Source organism: Canis aureus, chromosome 8 (genome assembly GCF_053574225.1).
Source record: "Canis aureus isolate CA01 chromosome 8, VMU_Caureus_v.1.0, whole genome shotgun sequence".
Taxonomy (NCBI): domain Eukaryota; kingdom Metazoa; phylum Chordata; class Mammalia; order Carnivora; family Canidae; genus Canis; species Canis aureus.
In genome coordinates, this window is record NC_135618.1 from 20439331 (window position 1) to 20460407 (window position 21077).

Here is a 21077-nt window from a genome sequence, read left to right on the forward strand (position 1 = left end):
GGCATTGGTGAAAGTGCAGCACGGACAATCAAGACCATCTCCTCTCTGTCTTTTGTCCTGCCCTGCCCCCAGCTTTTACGATTACTACTCCTTTTCCTTGACTCCTGTGCACACAAATCTCTTTTTGGAGTTGCATGCTTGGGAAAATAGAGCAAAATAAGAAAAACAAATAAAGCAAAGAAAAATTCAACAGTATTTCCAAAACACCTGCTGTGTCAAGTATTTACTAGTTCCATTCTAGAGGAAAAAAGGACATAGATACAGTAAAATAGGAATTTCTCTAGAATTTAGGTTTATATGTAATTAGGATCTATGCAGATGCGTCCTAGAACTCATAACAGTCCCCACACAGAAAGGCACTGAGGTTATGCTCTGGTGTATTCCGTGCACAAAGTCCAGTAAAAACAAACTTACATAAAATACTGGAACAGTACTGAAATATTTACCTCCCAAATGAGGACTAAACCCTATATTCTGAAAGAGGAAAATCACATGCTCTCCCTACCCAATTCCTGGGAGGGCTGTGCTTGCCTATTTCCTCCAAAGCCACGTGATATGAAATGTGATCTGAAACATGTTTTCTATTAACCATATATCATGACTCAATGTTTTTTTAAGTTTGTTTTAAAGAAATAATTTCCATGCCCACTAACCTACAGTCATAATTTGTAATGCTACATATTCATGAGCCATGTGATTATGGTATCTGCCAATGGTATACTCAAGAAACACAAATCCACGCAACCATTTAAAAATTCTTGGGTGTTTTTTATTTTGTATCTACAACCAGATTACTTTCTTCTACTAAAATGATTAAAACACTCAACACTTTTTCTCAAAACATTCATGATGGTCACCCTCTGCTTTTAATTTTAATTTTTGCTGAAACATAAAGAACTAAAGGATTGAAGCTGGCCTCTGTTCTTAACACCCAACATGTTTACACATGTCCAAGAAGAAAGCTCTGAGACGCTGCCCCTCTGAATATAAACATGCACAAACTTGAACGTGAGCCACTACAAAAAGCAATACTCTTATCTCCCATGGTAATGTTACAAAAATGATAGTATATGTGAATATACAAAGAGGAGCAAAATATGTTACTCCACCTGAAAGACAGACTCAGTCTACCCAGGTTAACAAATTAATGAAGCATGACTGCTGTATAATGTAGACTTTTCCAAAGTAGAACCTGAGGCCACACAGGGACCCTCGATGGTCTTATAAAATGAGCTCTCCAGACTCCTAAATTTACCCTTTTTCATCCATCTCTCAGGATTTTAGGATGAGCATGACCCAAAATTTAAAGTGCACTTGCCATCTAAAGGGCATTTTTCAGCGGCACCTGGGTGCTTTGTCAGTTGAGCGTCTCTTGACCAACTCAGGGTTGTGAGATCAAGCCAAGCCTGCTTAAGATCCTCCCTTTCCCTCTGCCCCCTCTTCCCCTTATGTGCTCTTTCTCTCTCTCTCTAAAAAAAAGGAGGGGGGCATTTTTCCAGAAAAAAATAAAACGTTGACATTATTACTATTACCAGGATCCTCAATCTGTTTTTGCTCTCCAAATGTGCTTCTGGGAAATCCCTCACCAGGGAAGATTCTTTTAAGTTACATCCAATCTGGCAACCCAGGTTCAAGGGCACAAATGGAACTTTACAAGTGCTTGGCTCCAAAGAGGTTCTCAGAATTCCCTTTACAGAGTTCCTCTTTATCAAGATGGATAATCTAAGTTCCATTTTATAGACAAGGAAATTAATGGTCAGAGAAGCTACAGGATCTGCCCAAGCCACACAGCTGATAGAAAGCAAAGCTGACAACAGAACCACAGACTTTCTTGCCCATTGGAGAGCTATTTCTACTGCACTACCATGGAGTAGTCAGCTACTCTCAAGAAATCAGTAGAGCTGGGTAGACAGAGCCCCACCTTAGCCTCCTAGCAATAGAACACTGGAGATAATAACCACTGCAGTGTTGGCTCCAAACAGTAGCTCTGAACATTACCCAGCAGCCTATATCAGCCAGAAACTATACAATGCCCAGAACAGGCTCTCTGTGATAAACATGGAAGGGCTAGAGATCAAATGGCCTTTTGTGGGCCTTTAGCAGAGGAGGCAGATGGATAAGCCCCTGAGTTCTAGGTATACTCTGTGTCCTAGGATCACAGCCTTGTCATTCAGCACCCCCAATGGGACAAGCCAGAAGCAGAGTGAAGAGGACTCCCTGGCCCAATGGCATTCAGAGGCCATGTGAGGATACAGCGTCACCACCAGGGGCAAAAACCAACAGCAAAAAAAAAACCGTTCTCGGGATACACATTCTACCTTGGGCAAAGGAAAAAGGAAGGCCAAAGAGGCCCTTTCTTCTCCTGCAGAAATCAGCTTCTAAGCCAGGGGTTGGATGAAGGCCGTCTGAAGTGCCAGAATTGGGCTGCCTCAAGTAAACCCAAGGACTCTGTGCCCGGGAAGGAGTCAGGCCGTCACACAGTCCCCGTCAGAGATGAGGAGGGCAGGCCATCTGTGCAGAATGCTAGCCCAGGGCCTGAGAGGACCAAGGCCCAGCCACGAGCTTTCTAGACAGCCTCACCACAATCTCCCAGGAGACAAGTTTCTCTCCCTCCTACTACATGAAAAAATACTCTGCAACCTCCCTTAACAAAACACTCACTTTTTCTACCAAACAGCCCCTTGGAGGCTGCTTACCACATTAACCAAGGGCACCAGCGATGTACCGTTTGATATAATTGCCCAAAGCTTGGGAAGGGCAGATCCATCAGATTGCCAGATGAGCCTCAGACTCTAACGCCCTACAGCATGTAATGGAACTCTACACGAAGAAACCAGCCTTCCCCCCTCAGTGAAATCGAGTTTATTTAACCTCAATTTGTTGAATGAAACCAAAGCCTTCACAGAGATGGGCCCCAGGCCTGCACACAGACATGACACAGCAAGTCCAGCAGAGCCAGGAAAAGTCTACGCTTGCGTGAACCCTCCAGGACAGGATGTCTTGATCAGAAGGAAGACTACACCCAGGCAGACCTCGTAAGGCCAAGGGGCCACTTGCTGGCAACATTCACAAGCCTGAACCCAGCAAGTAAGATAAATCCTAGGAAGTCTTCCAAGAAACTCTTTCTGAACCAGGATTACCAGCTGAAACTGGACTCTTTCCAATGCTCTAATTGCCACAGTGACATTTAGGAAGAGCTCTCTTACCACAAATGGACCAGAAACGCGTTCCTAGGAAATATGGTAGTTGACTGACCCTAGTTCATGAGAGGATCAGGCCCCTTACAATTAGGGCTCTTATAGACAAGCCACAAAACCAACAGATAAGCAGTCTCTGGAACAAAAATGCATGGTACACAACCACTTGGAATATCCCACAGGGCACAGTGACTCATTCCACAAGAGACGTTTTTTTAGAAAGAAGAAGAACCAATCTTGAAATGTTGAGTTATTTAATCTGCCTTTGAGAGAGAATTTATCTGGGGAAAGCCTCATTGGAAAATCCAAAATGGTGTATCTAAATCCCTAGTCTATATACGCTCCTACGATATAGGAGCAGCAATTCCAGTTGAGCAAAAAGCTGCGCTCGTGTCTGCAACCCTGACCCGTGCTGCACCTCAGTTAGCTTCACAGAGGGAGCTGCCTTCATTGCGTTTGGAAGATGATTCTCATCTTCCCCAATTTTCAGGATCCGACCACGGTTCTTCTTACACTGAACTGCAATTCCCAATCTCTTCACCATCTCTAGCAGGCAGCTCCTCTAGGGTAGGCGGTCCACTCCATTTCTCTCTGGAACCCTCCATACGTAGCCCCAGTTCCCAACATCCTGCAGGCACTACAAACCGAGTGTTGGATGAATGAACAAGGCTCCCAGGTATGCTAATCTCATGTTTTTCTAAACGTGGGGAAAACTGCCAAACAAGGGAAAGGAGGAATTTAGAAAAGGAAAAAAATCATTTCCAGATTTTTAAATGCGACGTAGTGGAGGATACAGTAACTTTTTTTAAAGTTCCCTCCTCCACAACCAAACTTGAATGTCTGAGTTATTTGAAGGGCATTTTTGGATATAACTCTCGGTTACACATCACTTGGAGTCATGAAAAGGAATGCATGGACATGTGCCGTGGTATAGGCTGTGCATGTCCCTTCCTAGAGCAGAGCTAAGCACACATCTGGGGCTATTTAACAACTGATTGGAAATTTCGCCTTCTGATTTCCAGTTAAATACTGGGCACAGGAAAACAAATAGCACTTGTTTTTCACTGAGCCTTGTCAGTCATCCAAACTGCAGTGCAGACCAGAGAACTGCCTGTGGTTTGGTGGCAGAGGCCCAAAATATTTAGATCTTTTTCCCCCCAAGTTTAAGGAAAAGGAATAAACCAGATTTTGGCAACACCAGCTTCTTCACCCACCCCTCCCCCTCCTCTCAGAAATACAAAACTAGATTTTAAATGGTAAGCGTATTCCTGGTATTAATTTACATTTTTCATTAGGATTAAATTTTGATTTGTTTTTATTCCAAAGCCAATAGCATAGTGTTTGGTTTCTCTCGTTTTTTTTCAGCTGCCCTGCCCTGATATTTACTTGGATTTGCTGAAGAGGCAGTGTTCAGATTACCATTTTCTGTTTCCAATTAAATTGGGATATAATATCTAGCAGCCGTATTATCAAAGCATCATAGAGTCTGAAAGCCAGGAGGACTTTTAGAGACTGGCTAGTACCACCTCCTTACTTCAGAGATAAGAACACTGAGACCCTAGGAGTGAAGTGATTTTGTCCAATGCCACAGATCTAGTTAGTGGCAGTACTACTGCGTAGTACTCAGACCTCCTGATACGCAGGCCAGGGTGTTCAGCAGAAACAAAAACCTGAGTTACCTCTGAGCAGGGTTGCCTCATAAAATACAAAACAGATAGTTAAATCTGAGTTTCAGGGATCCCTGGGTGGCTCAGCGGTTTAGCGCCTGCCTTCAGCCCAGGGTGTGATCCTGGAGACCCAGGATCGAGTCCCACATCGGGCTTCCCACATGGAGCCTGCTTCTCCCTCTGCCTGTATCTTTGCCCCTCTCTCTCTCTCTCTCTTTCTCTCTCTCTCTCTCATGAATAAATAAAATCTTAAAAATAAATAAATAAATTTGAGTTTCAGATAAACAATGAATAATTTTTTAGTATAAGTATGCCCCAAATAGTGTATTGGGCATACTAAAAAGAACTATTTGTTGTTTATTTGAATTTTAAATTTAGTGGGCATCCTATAAATCTGTTAACTCTGGAAATCTTACCTTAGAAACTAATATCTTCTCCCACTCCATACCTCTACTCAAACATACACACGTATACATACATTTCTTTCTTTTTAATGTAAATGTCTGGAAAACATAAATTGCAGCACAGTAATCCTAAGAACGAGTGAAATTGGAAGAAGTTGCTGCTTGTTTTCTGACTTTCCTCATCTGAGATGCCTTTCTTCCCTATAAGCACGTAAAACAACTAAGCCTGACATTAAAAGGCTGGCCAAGGCCTCTGGATTAGACATTTCATGTCTCGTCTTGAGAGTTTCTGCTTGTCCCAAGGCTGTGTCTGTAGACCTTGCAGGAGGATGCACTCAGTTTCAAAATACAATAAAACAAGATTAAAACCAAACGAAATCAGATACATGGGATAAAGTAAAAAGATACATTTTTAAATCCAGTCCCACTGATTTTTACACCTTAATCTTTAAAAAGAGTGCTGAAGCAAATTTTTTTCTAACTTAATTGAGATATAATTCACCTATTATAACATCCAGACTTTTAATATGTACAATTCAGTGTTTTTAGTATAATCACAGTTGTAGTCCAGTCATCACTATCTAATTCCAGAACATTTTTGCCATTCCCAAAAGAAACACTATGCCATTAGTAGTCATCCCTCATTCTCATGTCCCACCAGCCTTGGTAATCACTGACGTACTTCTGTCTCTAGGGATTTGCCTGTTCTGGAAACAAATGGAATCATACAACATGTAGCCTTTTGTGTCTAGCTTCTTTCACTTATAATGTTTTCAAGGTTCATCCATGTTGTGCTATGTATCAATACTTCATTCCTCTTAGTGGCCAAATAATATTCCACTGCATAAATATACATTTTTTAACCCACCTATCAGTTGATGGATATTTGGATGTTTCCACTTTTTGGTTGTTAAGAATAATGCTGCTATGAACATTTGTGGGCAAGTTTTTCAGTAGACATATGTTTTGCCAATTGTCTTCTAAAGCACCATTTTACATCCTGCCAGCCATTCATGAGGGTTCCAGTTTCCCTACAACCTCAACAACACTTGTTATTATTTGCCTTTTTTATTAGAGTCATCCTAGTGGGTATGAAGTAGAATCTTGTTGTGGTTTTAAATTTGCATTTACCTAATGACTAATGAAATTGAACATCTTTTCATGTGCTTTTGGCCGCTCGTGTTTTTTCTTTACTGAAATGTCTATTCAAATTGTAGCATATTTCTTTTTTTTTTTTTGTAGCATATTTCTAAAGACAATCTAGCATTGTCCAATCTCTTTTTCTTTTTAAGCAAACTCAAGTTGACAGTTCAGACATTTATTGCCCAGTTGCGCTATGCTTTTTCTTCAGTGTGGAAATAACTGCATAAATAAGAATGAGTTTTTGTGGTCCTCCTAAGAGATTTTTCTTTGTAATTTCAACATGACAGACTGAGAGACTAGGGTTATTCCTATTTCTAATTGCATTGAGGGACAACTCTAACGACTCAATATCCTCTGGGCCATCCATATACCCTACAAAAGAAAATCTATACAGCTGTGACAACTCCGTCATTCATGCACACAAGGATGTATGTGTGTGTGTGAGAGACTCATACTCAAAGACTCACTACTTGACAATGAAACAATCACTCCTCACTCCACTCTCATTTCCAAAACAACCAGATAAAGGAACGGCACTCACAGATGAAACTCAATCCCACTCTCTCCCTGCCTGACCTGTTCCTTCTTGCTTATACTGTGAAATCATAAGAAGGACTAGAATGATTTGACAGAAAAGGCCAGATACATATATCAGACACTATTAAAGTATAATGTCTTTAGTCACTCCCATGGGTGACTAGTCCCTGTTAACTAATTATGAAAGGCTCTCTTTTTAAATCTGGGTAGCTATAATAATGCAGATGTGTCAAGTTAAATTAAAAGGTCATCCTGAACAGAGGAGAAGATATCATTGCTTCAAGTTTTCTCACCACCCTACTTAAAAAAAAACAAGAACAAAAACAAAAACAAACAAACAAACAAAAAAAACCCAAAGTCATTTAGTATTGTAACTCTACCTGGGAAGTAAAGACAGTTCTAAGACAGTAATGCTTATATATACATCTTATACTAAGAATCAAGAGACTGCCTGTTAGGGTCCCTGGGTAGTTGAGCGTCCAACTCTTGATTTTGGCTCAGGTTGTGATCTCAGGGTTGTGAGACTGAGCCCTGTGTTGGGCTCTGTGCTCAGTGGGAAGTCTGCTGGAGATATTCATCTTCTTTCTCTCCACCCCCCCCCCCCTGCGCCGTTCTTCCCCCTCCCCCCATCCTCTGCAACCTTGCACTTGCTTGATAACTTGGAAGAAGACAGTGATGGAGATGGCTAAGCCTCAGCTTCTGAAAATTCCATGGGCCTTCTGAAGTGTTTATAAAATAATGTAATTATCTTATCTCCAAACTTTAACTCTTAACTACTATAAATGGATAAACAGAATTCACCACTGGTTTTCCATCTAGCAGCAGATCCCTCTGCTGCAACAGCTGTCCAGAGGATAAGCAGACCCTGAAATCCCTTTCCAGCTACACAGAGCAAGGGAAGAACTTGCCTTGCCTTCTTCACTTCACACACTCTTTCTCCTAGAGAGACTTACCTAGCTTGTGAGAGAGCTTGCATCACTCATCCATTGACCTGAGAACCTCTAGAAACAACAGATGTTCCACCTTGAAGAAATGTGCAGATAGGAGAAAACCATTCTCCCTAAAGAAATCCTGCTGGGGCTTTCAGCAGAGTTCAAGGGTCCCCAAATTTAAATCCTTGGCTTCCCCCAATGCTGTCTCCCCTGTGTTGATAATTTTAAGTTCATTGTTTGATCTGCAATTTCCTTCCATGGCATTAATTCCAAATAGGGGTGATGTCAAATTGTTTACTAAAGCCATCTCCTTGTGTCATTGTTAGTACATTTTAAACTGATGCTCCAGAAACAATTCTCATATATCTCAAACAAAACTAAAGCAAATAAATAATGATTAGAACTAAGATACTATCTATTAAAACTCATGGAGTGGTAGGTTCATGCAGAATCTCAACAGTGACCAGTACAACTATGATATGTGTGGCCTCCACTTTACATCTGAACCTGTAGCCCAGAGAAATAGGAACTCCTTTCAATCTCCATCAGGCCAAGCCAGACATTTATAATTAGAAATATAAATTCAACATCCTTCCCAAGTGTTCTCTACTCTGATAATAAATAGTCATAACAATAGGAGGGTAACGTCTATGAATAGGATCAGGCACTGTACTAAACATGTTACATGTAGTCTCATTTAATCAAGATAACAACCCTGTGATGCAGGACTGTTAATTTTCCTATATTATAAATGAGGAAAATCAGGTTCAGAGAAATAAAATAATTTGCTTTGAGTTACTACTTGCATTCAAAGGAGGGTGGGCAAAGCCCTTGCTCATACCCTCTCTCATAACCTGCCCAGGGTGGTAGCCTCAGACAACTACTGAATATCTGCAGTGTGGCTAGTATGCCAAAGGAACTATATTTGTGTGTGTGTGTGTGTGTGTGTGTGTGTGTGTGTGTGTGTGTTTAAATTTCATTGGGCAGCCTGGTGGCTCAGCAGTTTAGTGCCTTCTTTGGCCGAGGACATGATCCTGGAGTCCCGGGATTGAGTCCCGTGTTGGGCTCCCTGCATGGAGCCTGCTTCTCTCTCTCTCTCTGTGTGTATCTCTCATGAATAAGTAAATAAAATCTTTTAAAAAAATGTCATTATTTACGAGAGAGAGAGAGAGAGAGAGCGCGTGTGTACACACAAGCATGGGGAGGGAGGCACAGAGAAGAAGAAAATCTTTGGCAGACTCGTGCTGAGTGCAGAGTTGGATGCGGGCCTTGATCCCAGGAACCGGAGATCATGAGCTGAGCTGAAATGAAGAGTCAGATGCCTAACCAACTGAGCCACCCAGGCACCCCAACATATTTGTTATTTTGGTTAATTTAAATTTAAATAGCTTGCCCATAACTAGTGCCTTCAGTATTGGACAATACAGCTCAGCATTCTAAGGGTTAAATGTGCATAAGAATTTATGATAAAAGCCATTACAATTACTATCACAAATACCTTTATTACAGGAGATTGACAATGATTATGAGTATGAAAGAGCCAGTCTGGGGTAAGAGCTTATAGAGTATGTCCCAAGGTTTGAAAGACTATCACTCAATTTGATTTTGTCCAATGGTTCCTCATGACTAGATTCAGGTTAGGTGCATGTTGGGCCAGAATACAACATAAATGATACTGTATTCTTTCTCAGGTTATCACATTTAAAGGCATACCATGTCCACCTGTACCATATTGTTGATGTTAATTGTGATCACTTGGTTGAGGTTCTATTGGATATCTCCACTGTATGCACTGTTTTTTCGTTTGTTATTAAGTATTTTGAGACTATGTAAATGTACTATTCCTCAAACTCCCTCCACCTTTGCTATGTTTAAGCTTTTTTTTTTAAAGATTGATTGATTGATTGATTGATTTGACAGAGAGAGAGAAAGAGAGCACATGAGCAGGGGGAGGGAGGAAAAGAAAAAGAGAGAGAAAGGGAGAGAGATTATCCCAAGCATTCCTCACTGATCACAGAGCCTGATGTGGGGCTTGATCTCACGACCCTAAGATCAAGACCTGAGCAGAAATCAAGAGTCACTTAACCAACTGAGCTATCTAGGTGCCCCTACTTAAATTTAACTTATTTTGAAGACTCTTGCTCAAAAAACTTTCACTATGATGATTACAAATTCAGGAATTTCTAACTCCACCATTCTTTCTATTATTATTGATTGGCATTTTACAATAAAGAAGGGCTGTCTCTTATCTCTTTTTACTATTTTATCTATCTACTTATTAGCTGTATTGATTATGGGCTTCTACTTTATTCAATAGGTACCTTGAATTTTTAGAAGTATTCTTCAAATACAAGTGACAAGAAAATATACACTTGAATTTACAGTCACTAATTAGGCAAAGTTTGCTCACTATGCAAAAGAAAGACTATTAACTAAGTCCTCTTCTTGTTCTGGATGCTCTGGAGCAGAGGTTTAAAAGCCTAAGGCTCTGCAGTTAAGGACATTAGCATGGAGCTCCAGCAATAGACAACATGAGTTATCACTATGAAGGGCAGTGTTGCTCATCATCAGACATGATATCATACCCCAAAAATTCCATCCAAACAACCCATCAATTTCTCCACAACTAGCAAACTTGAATGTTCTGGCAAACTCAAAAGGACATGATTTACAAATAGTAGGTAATATTTGGATCTTTCCACAAGAGCTGGGTTCCAGCTTTTTTATAAAATACAAATGTTTTCATTTTGGAACGCTCTGTGTCACTTTCTCAACAAACAGATCCTCATATCAGAATGTAGGCCTGTGTTATATACAAATAGAATGGGTTTGTGTGTATTTATTTTGTGGCCAGAGACCACACACCTAGTGGCTATTTACAATGTTTACATTACTCTTGATGCCACCAGAGGAGTCTCAGAACTGAGACCAAAGCCTGGGCCACACAGAGTATGAGTGCAGGTCCGACTCTAACATGAAAACTAGACTGGACCCTCCAGCCATAGAGACCCATGTGCAGTTGCAGTGTTTGTCTTCTGTGACTGCTTATCTCCATCATCCAAATACCACTAGGAGCATTCTTCAAATTTAACACACTATGGACTCTGGTATTGTTTCAATGAAATAAGCCTTAATTTTTTAAAGACTTGTAAAAGTTTTGGGACCATTGTATCCTTATGCTAAGGACACTTTGGGAGAGTTTCAAACACTCACCAAGAAAAGTCTGGAGACCCCAACTGCAAGCCTCTCTGTCTTCAGATGCCAGACCAGGGGCTGTGGAGAGTTGAGCAGGAACACGACAGGCTTGTGATGAATGTGGACTGAGGAGATGGGATTTAGGTGCAGAGTGACCTAGGAAGGAACAGAAAGAAATCTTAACAGTGGCTTTCCATTAAAAAAATCACTTAGCGCAGCATCTGGAATACTTTTTCACACGTCTTCATTAAGAGAAGCTGTAGTTAGTTCAGATTCTATGGATAAGATATATTAGGTTGGACTCGATGATACTGCCAATATCTGGTCATTTTTTTACTACAAAAATGGCTACCCTGTGTAATTCAACCCGCACTAATCTCAACCAAAATATGATTCAGCTCCCAGTAATAGTGGAACACAAATAAACAGAGCACTTTTTTTTTTCTTCTCAAAGTTAGCAACAGCAGAACACAAGTTACCTTCCCTCAGGACTGTCCTCTCCTTCAAGGCAAATGATTAAGGTAAAAAGTGGGATACCGAATCCCCTGGGAGAAGGTCATCCCTCCAGATTGCCAGAGAGAGCACTTTCTTCTCTTCCAGGTGAGCTCCAACCTCTACAAAATTAAGCAAGTTCTGCCAAAGAAAAGTGCCGAAAGCTAAGGGAAAGGGGGCTGCCAAGGGGAGCTGCCAGTGCTTTCATCATCCCAGCTATTAGCTGGAAGGGGTTTTCCAAAAAGTGAAGCATAGAGAACACAAAGAATAAAAACTGATTTGTATATAAACCTACTTTAAAAAAAAGAAAAACAGGGAAGAGAACCACAAGCCTGGATAAGAAAACTGTGACCAGTTGTGACAGCAGATCAAGGACTATTGTAAGTTACCACTGTCACTGTTAATACCATCAGGAAGCATCTACGAGGACAGCTGGAAACAGTGGGTCCCACCATATCTTCTGGGAGCACACCAGCCAAGGTAGGTTAACGTGAACACAGAAAAACAAAAGAGTGCCAAAGGAATACTGAACAGATGCTTTCATATAAGCCTGTCTCATACTGGCTTTCTCTATAGGAGGGTGAGGCAAGACCCAAGAAGCACATATTTTAAAAAGTTGAACTCACTCAAGAGCACCAGAGAGTGATGAGAGGGAAAGCACAAAAAATGACTTTAGTTGGCAAGACACAGATCGAGTAATACACTGGGAATAACAGAACATCTCAGGCCTAATCCTTAGGAGGACTAAATGGCCTAGATCTATGATCTGAGTCTAAATAGCCACTAGGGATAGAGCACTCAAAGCTGGACTGCTTTCTGTCTTCCAGTGGCTGCTGGTCCACTTTGATCTCCATGTATCTCTGCCTTTTATTGTAGGGACTGCCTATGAAACCGATGTCACTTATCACAGTAGCCTCTCAGGTCGCTGATAATAAGGCAACAAACTTTACTTTCAATACCCATGCCTCAGCACATGGTAGGTACTCAGTGAGCACCAACTAGATATTTAATTTTCTAATTTCCAATACCACAAAAGCACTTCATTCTGTTAATAATTTACGTTATGGTATTTACATACCATGTCCACTCATTAACTGTTGAGTGTGTCTTAATCTCTAAGACTGCAAATACTCCATAGGGCAAAGATCTGTCTTACTTTAATACTGTGTTCAGGGGGATCCCTGGGTGGCTCAGCAGTTTAGCACCTGCCTTTGGCCCAGGGCCTGATCCTGGAGTTCCGGAAATGAGTCCCATGTCAGACTCCCTGCATGGAGCCTGCTTCTCCCTCTGCCTGTGTCTCTGTCCCTCTCTCTGTCTCTCTCATGAATAAATAAAATCTTAAAAAAAAAAAATACTGTGTTCAAACAGAGTACTAGACACTTGTTTAAATGATAGATTTATCACAGCAAATGCATCAATTTATGTTACCTAAAAAGTTAAAAAGGCTGAATATGTTACTTGGTTCAAAGGGACTTAGCTAGCTAATTTACAGAAAAATTTTAAAACATGAGCAATACTATCATGTGCTATTTCTGCAATACAGCTAGGATCACTTTTTACATTTGGCATATGCAAAGTACTAAAAGTAGAGTACTAATGAACAGTGATGTCAAGTACAGCTATAGCATAACAACACATTGCTTGGTTGTACAAACTCTACGTCACGGCATTTTGCACAGCTGTCTGCATCTAGAAGTAAACAAATTGATGGCCACTGTAAATGAGAGAGGCTGCCAAAACAGAGCAGGGGCAAAGAGTCAAACTGTATGTAGCATCAACAGAGAGATGCACACTTCAGAAAGCACACACCATGGAGAGTGAATTAAAGAGAGATGAAATCATTACTTGTTCAAGAGTACCTGAAAAATTGCTAAGAAACACTCTGCCATGAACAGTATGTGTCAGTAAAAAGTTTCCAGAGTTACTCATTCCAAAACTGTTTATCGAGCCCCATCATGGCACAAAGAATAGCCACGTGTATCCGCAGAGGGTACATCAACTCTTTTCCTGGTGATTTTCTTTGCTGCCCTCAGGCATACCGCTCTTGAAGTGTGTAGATAAAATAGCAATAAACATATATCTCAAATGAACAAGAACTTTTTTTAAAAAGAGAACTTAGGAAATGAAAAGAAAAATGTGTATGAGACAGATATTGGTGCCGGGGTCCAAAATTTTCCAGATGGTCAAAAGTGTCGAGGCCTGGCTCACACAATCAAGGAAAGATTTCTAGGAGCCACAGCTCTGAGCTTTCCTGGAAACGGCTCCCTCTTCAATATGTGGCAGCGTCTGGCCAAGATGAATCCCCGACTCTGGCACACAGGGCCCAGGCAAAACCCCAAAAACCATCTGGCAGAGAAAAATTCACACTATGATTGGGAAATTAGAAGAAAAACACTCAATACTTTTTTAAAAAGATCATCAGGCAGGAACAGAGTCCCCCCAAGCACCCACTCACCCAGTCTCTCAGCATCCTTCCTTTACTAGAATAAATCTTGCTGAAAGGAAGACAAGAGGACAACCAAAAACAACCAACAAAAGAATGAAGGTTTTTATATCTCCCCAAACGATGGGAAGAACATACCCGGAATACCTCTGAAAGAATTCCTGGCTCAGGTGCCTACTTTCTCTCAGGCTGAAAAGAAAAGGAAAGGAAAGGAAAGGAAAATCCTCTTTAGAACCAACTGCAGCTCAGGATAGACTGGTTACAAAGATAAGAACATGCTGAAGGTTTTCATGGGTAGATCACTGCTCCATGATCATGGTCTGAAGACCAGAGCTGAGGCAGACTGCAGCAAAGAAGTGGGCCATGGAGAAATAACACAAGTGGTATCTGATGATTCCCAGCTTGGCAATCCAAATGGATCAATTCTGTGCTAAATTTACATAAAGAGTCACCACTTAGTCCATGGGCTTCATGAGCAATAACAAACTAAACCTAGGGGTTGTGTGACTGGAAAGGCTGATGAAACCAAAGGGGATGCACCCCCAAATGAGGGAACAATGACTAGTCTCTAAATTGGTGGCTTCTGTGTTAATCTTTGGCAGTAACAAAGCATTTGAGAACCTATTGCAAGAGATGAGCCTTCTCACCACACACAAAAACTCCCATATGCACACTACATTTTGCAGGCAATGTCAGAGAAAATATATTCCCTGTAGGGCCCATGAATTCCAGATTAAGTACCCATTAACCAAGGTTAAGGAGGCCACTGTAGAACAAGAACATTCTAATGGCAGAAATAGAAACAAAATGACTCCATGTAATTAAACTAGAGATCATACCTCTGATTTTAACGTCAACCTCTCAGAGAAAGAACTTAATGGATGGCAACTCAGAAGTAAAACACTTGTCCATGCAGTTTCTGGGGTTTCAGTGACCTCTTAAAATCATATTGACTGCAAAGTGGTCCATAAAGCCTCATCTAAGAGTTCTGCTCTCATCATGTTTGTCTCAAATAGTCCTGCATTTCAGTCTTCCTAATGGCATGAGAAAATGCAAGTAAATCTAATCTATCACATCCCATATGTAGACACTGTCCCTCATACATTGCTGATCCTTCCCCTAAATGAGGAAAAGCTCATTGGTTCTGAGCTAATGGAAGGCTAATCTGTTCTATGACATCTATTTATACTAGGTCTTCTGAGATTATCTGTGTCCTTCAACAAACTACAGATGTAATTAATGTATTTCTTCTATTTTATAAAGAAAAAAAAAGTAAAACTCAAAGTAAATCTTTTCTAAGTACTTGCCTGGGGAATCTGAATACAATTTTGACCAAAATCAAGGCCAGTTCTAAGGAGCATAAAGCCTCTGGGTGGAAAGACAAACTTCCTATCTCCCATTTAGGAAGAATGTCCTTGCCCATGTTATCACCAGAAAACAACAAGGACAATTTTCTCTGAACCTTGTTAGGGTGAAGACCTCTCAGTTTTCCAAAAATTATCTTTGATAAGCAAAAACTACATATTGTCTCAAACTCTGTAAATCACTTTATGAAAATGAATTATATACTTACAGGAAAGAAAAAAAAACCCTCCCTATATGGAAAGATGCCATATGAAAATTGTTTTGCATTTCTAAGGGTTCCGAGTAGAGATGCAAGATATTTCTAACATAGTGATTTCAAAAATTTCCTATTAGTTAGGCCCCCCCACACACACCGACTCCTGGGGTTTGTTAAAATAAACATAAGCAAAGCGAGCAAAACAACTGATATAAGAGTTAAACAGCTGTCTGATTTTGCTAACGTGTCAGTGAGGTTCCATTTCAACATTTCTGATTCTTGTAACAGTCCCTGTGGACCCATGAAACAATGAAGTCATCCAAAACACTACCAGAGAGACTCCTGTTCTCTAAAACCAGACCAAATGCTCTGAAATGGATGATCCAACAATCAGTTTACTAAGAAGACAGATAAGAAAAGAACTCTAGCATGAAATCACACCCTGCTCTGTATATAGCCATCATCTATCCCCTACTCAGAGGTAAGGAGACATCCTCTTAGCAACACTGTTGGTAGTAACTGCAGACATCTTGAATCTGGATCTCATAGCACCCTAAGTCACACAGACATCCGGACAATGAGACACAAGTCTATTTCAGTATGCTGGGGTACCACACTGAACTCCAATTTCACTTCTATTTGAGCAATATGGCTTTTAGGAGCTCAAATCTGAAACGTACCCATTGCCGTGAGCAGGAAATAGTAGTTAGTAGCTGCAAGTGTACCCAGTCTAAGGAACCCCTCCAGCTGACATTTTATTTGCCATCGCTTGTCTTTTGCCATTTGGGAATTGGTATAAAAAGACTCCCTTAAAATATTCTTGGAGGGGTGAATGTGGAGCTTTTAAAATTTTTCCTGATTATTTTTACATTTCTTTGAATTTATAGAAAAACATCAATCAGTTGGTACTGAATTCAAGGAATCTCTACCCCCTAAGTGTCTCCACCCTCACCCAGAGAGTCCACCAATCATTCTCTCTGGTCTCAGCAGCACTGGGGTCAGGGATTTCACACTGCTGTGGCAAACGATACAGAGCTCTTTTTCCCCAATGGTTTTGTCTTGAAACCATTTAACATGATGAGAGGGATACAGCCACTCAGTTCTAAAACTAATTCCTCCTCCCCCAAACAAGGACAGGATTCAGGATTCCCTGGGAGCTTCCGAAAATAATCTATTATGACCACAAAACAGGGGGGAAAAAACCTAAAATGAAAGTCTGAAATTTGATGCAGAAATAAGCCTGCCGTCTCTGCTCTATATTTTGAATGCTCTGGAAAAATACTCGGAACTAAATTTGGGTTGGGGGTTGAGGGGCAAGAGCTCATATAAACAGAAGAATATTTCTGAAACTATGGGTCATGGCCCTCTAACAGGGTCCTGGGAGAGTTGCAAGGGGATTCCAGAGACCCTGGCCCTCCCTTCCCAGAGTAGCCCACAGTCCAGTCGCTATGGGGAAGAGAAGTAGGGAAAAAAGAGACCCTGGATTTGGGCATAATTGGGGGCAAAAGTGTGGCAGGAGCCCTCAGCAGGCCATTGCTGATGGCGAGTCTAACTCATAGGTACTGTTCCGTCATCCGTTAGTGTAAGTATCTGCTATCTGAATATCGTACTGGAGGCCAACACACCAGGGCCTCTCAGGATTCTGGCCTGCAGCACCTTCCTGCCAGCCCCTGGACACACATGAATGTCCAGCTCAAGATCAGGGAAATCTTTTCCTATCTGCAGGCAGGACTGGAGCTCAACAGTGCTCCTACAGACCAGGCTCATTTTTCTACTTCTGCATGGCACTGCAATAATCTGTTTAGATGTTTGTCATTTACACACACATACACACACCCCATCCCTTATACTGTGAAATCCTCGAGGTATTCTTCAAGGGCAGAAACAGTCATACTCATTTCTGCATTCTTGGGCCTAGCACAGAGCTGAACACCTAGCAAGCAGTCAATGATTTTTCTGAAAGAGTAAATAAAAGGAAGAATAAGTTATTCACACACACACACAGAAATTATTTTGATAGTTATGAATATACAAATCGATAAAATGTGAAAAAGCCTTTGGAGCAGGTTTTCCTTCTCAGAAATAAATAACAAAGATTGAAAAAAAAAAATTGACCAAACATTCTCCTGTCTCTTAGAGAATTTCAAACACTTTTCACTTAGCCAATGAAGTATGCTAGAATAGTTAGAAATTAAAATTCTAGGGACACCTGGTTGGCTCAGCAGTTGAGCATTTGCTTTTGGCCCAGGGCATGATCCTGGAGTCCTGGAATCAAGTCCCACATTGAGGTCCCTTCATGGAGCCTGCTTCTCCCTCTGCCTGTGTCTCTCCTCTCTTCTCTGTGCATCTCATGAATAAACAAAATATTTTAAAAAAAGAAAGAAATTAAAATTCTAGGGGCACCTGGGTGGCTCAGTGGTTGAGCGTTTGCCTCCGGCCCAGGGCGTGATCCTGGAGTCCTGGGATCGAGTCCCACATTGGGCTCCCTGCATGGAGCCTGCTTCTCCCTCTGCCTATATCTCTGCCTCTCTCTGTGTCTCTCATGAATAAATAAATAAAATATTTTTAAAAAATGAGAACTCTAGACAAATCGAAGGAACTCAATATTTGCACATTGATTAATGTGAAAAAAAGTCTGTTTTTTTATATTCCATCACACTTAGTAAACAGACCCATTCCAAACATTTTATTATTTTTAATACTACCATATAACTATGGACTGTATTAAAAAAAATTTTTAGTGGAATCAAGCGATTTTATTTTCTGTGTGTGTGTGGGGGGGGGGGGGTTGTTTTTGTTTTTGAGAAAGAATGCATGTGCATGAGAGGTGGTGAGGGTGCTGTGGGAGAGAGTGAATCTTAAGCAGGCTCCATGCCCAGCACAGAGCCCAACGTGGGGCTCCGGATCACAACCCTGAGATCAGGATCTGAGCTGAAATCAAGTTGGACACTTAATCGACTGAACCACCCAGATGTCCCTGGACTATGTAAGTTTATTTCTTCTCAACTTCTACTTTTCACAATGGGCTTGAAGTTGTTTTTGCTACTTAACTGTTTAATAAACCTGTATTTTGGCATGCATTTGACTATAGCAATAGGATGTCATAATGGCCAGCTTGTCAATACTCTGGTGAACAGAACTGCATAATCAAGAAAATCATTGAGGTGACCAATGGGAGTGAATTTAATAAGTAGGCATAGCAAGAACCCAATTCTCACATGATCTGAGTACTGAAATAATCATTTCCACCTGCCAATTGCTATCACAGATCTCAATAAAGATTGCTGTTTAAGCACCATCTTAAAGTTAGTAAGTTTATAATAGCAATAAAGACAAAATGCACTGGTGTTCAAGCTGTGATTTATGATGCTTTAAGCTCTATAAAAGGATGGCACCTGGATTCCCCTGGCCTAGTATATTGACCTGAAGCTGGTCAGGAATTGTGAATGGGCATAGAGAGTCACCTTTCTAGCATGAAAGTGAAATCTGGAAAGGAGTACCTATCAAGGCATGGACTTCACAAAACACTGCATTTGTGTTTCTGATGTTAATAGGAATAGTGGTGGGAACAGAAGTTACAGCCATCATTATTGTATTCTAAGAAGAGACAATAGGCAGGTCCTATGGGTCCTTCTCCTGGGTTAAGATTTGCTGCTCTCATCACTCTCATCAGAAGTTGCTCTAATCATCTAATTATTCCCATTTCAAAGATGAAGAAATTGGTGACTAGAGTAAAGAATTTTTCCAAAGTCATATAGCCAGAGAGTGGCAATGCTAGGAGTAGAACCAATGTCTCTCACTGTCCTTCTCTTTTTCCTGCTCTACCTTCCCACTCCACCTTAACTTGGGGTGTTGGCCTATTCTATAGGATTAAGAGGCAGGAACTACTTCGCTTCTGGAAAAGGAAAGGTAAAGAAGAAAGGAAGGGGGCTGAGTTGTGAGCAAGATAATGGGAAGCTAGCACAAGGTGGGGGGAGTAGTAAAACACCACAGGGATGGGGCAACAAGCATTTTTATGAACTGTGATGCCTACGTTGCCAGCTCAAGTTGTCTGAGTTGCTTTGATGTCAATCCTCCTCTGTCTCCTCTACAAAAGCTTTAGGAATGCTCACTGTTCTCATGATCAAATGCACTATAGAACTCAAAATGGTGTTGGTTGCATTTTACATCCAAGTGAATTGGCTGTACTCAAGCACCATACACATGTAGAATTACAAAACAGGAAAGTGGAGAGAGGGTCAGGAGAACTTTAAAGCTCTGGCAATCTGCAAAAATATACTTTCTGTATTTCTAGAAGTCACTGAATTAGCAAAGATGGGACCAATCATTCCTTCAACTCCAGGGGCTCCCGGTTGATATGTGGATTAAACCAAAGTACTCTCTCAGGAAACTAAGTTCTGGTCAGGGTGGAAAAACCTTGGGAATTTTGTGAAGTCTGGTTTCCTTTGAAAGTTCTAACAAAAACAACTCCTGAAGTTCACAGTACTGGCCCCCTAAGGGTATTCTGGTCTCATCCAGCCAGGTTATGATTTTAAGTAGAAATGTTTTTAAAGGAACTTTAGTTTCAATGTTACATGGCTTATCTTGAGAAAGGGAGAAATAACCCAGAAGCCAAAGTGGGGAGAACATGTTATCATTCTGTGTTTTAGGAGTATTTTTCCTGAAAAACAAAACAAAACAAAACATCATTTTCTTTGATTGAATGTTCCACTATCTTTCAGGGGCATGGAATTTTAAATGCTTTTAATTTAGGCAATGAACTGTGTCAGGACAGCTTAATTGCCAATAGAGCAAATGCAGTTTGCAGTATTTACATTACAGTCTAGTACTTCTGCCTAAGTACAACAGAAAGTTGCCAAAATATGCCTACAGAATTTGGCACCTTATAGTTGATAAGTGTCTAAGATGGAATATCTTCCTAAAGTCAGTACTGAAAAGTTTAAATTTCCTATTTTCTTGAGACAGTATTTTTTTAAGATTTTATTTATTTATTCATGAGAGGCCCAGAGAGAGAGGCAGAGACACAGGCAGAGAGACAAGCAGGCTCCCTGCAGGGATCGATCCCAGGATCCCCAGATCACGAAGTGAGCCAAAGGCAGACGCTCAACTGCTGAGCCACCCAGGCATCCAGAGACAGTATTAAAAATAGTTCAATACATTTGTTCTAACTGGAAAGGACTAAGCTACAGTAAACAGCAGGATACTTGGTTACAAATTCATTAAAGTTTCTCTATATCTTTAAAAAAGGCTTTCAGAGGATCCCCCGGTGGCTCAGCGGTTTAACACCTGCCTTTGGCCCAGGGTGTGATCCTGGAGATCCGGGATCGAGTCCCACCGTCAGGCTCCCTGCATGGAGCCTGCTTCTCTCACTGCCTGTGTTCTCTGCCTCTCTCTCTCTCTCTCTCTCTCTCTCTCTCTCTGTCTCTGAATAAATTTTTTTTTTAAAGATCTTAAAAATAAAAAGGCTTTCAGCACTTATTAATAACCTAAAGGAAAATAACTAAAA

The 21077-nt window shown here is 40.9% G+C and overlaps 1 protein-coding gene across 6 annotated transcripts in view; it reads right to left on the reverse strand.

Moving 5' to 3' along the window:
• TGFBR3 (transforming growth factor beta receptor 3) overlaps nucleotides 1-21077 on the reverse strand; it is a 194706-nt gene that overhangs the window by 62791 nt on the left and 110838 nt on the right. For 5 of the 6 annotated variants that reach the window (XM_077905403.1, XM_077905401.1, XM_077905399.1 and 2 more), the window contains exon 4: nucleotides 11094-11231. In XM_077905403.1, coding sequence (XP_077761529.1) covers nucleotides 11094-11231 — 138 coding nt within the window. Of the gene's footprint in view, nucleotides 1-1532; nucleotides 1749-11093; nucleotides 11232-21077 lie in introns of those variants that run through there. The other variant, XM_077905404.1, reaches the window with a different exon arrangement.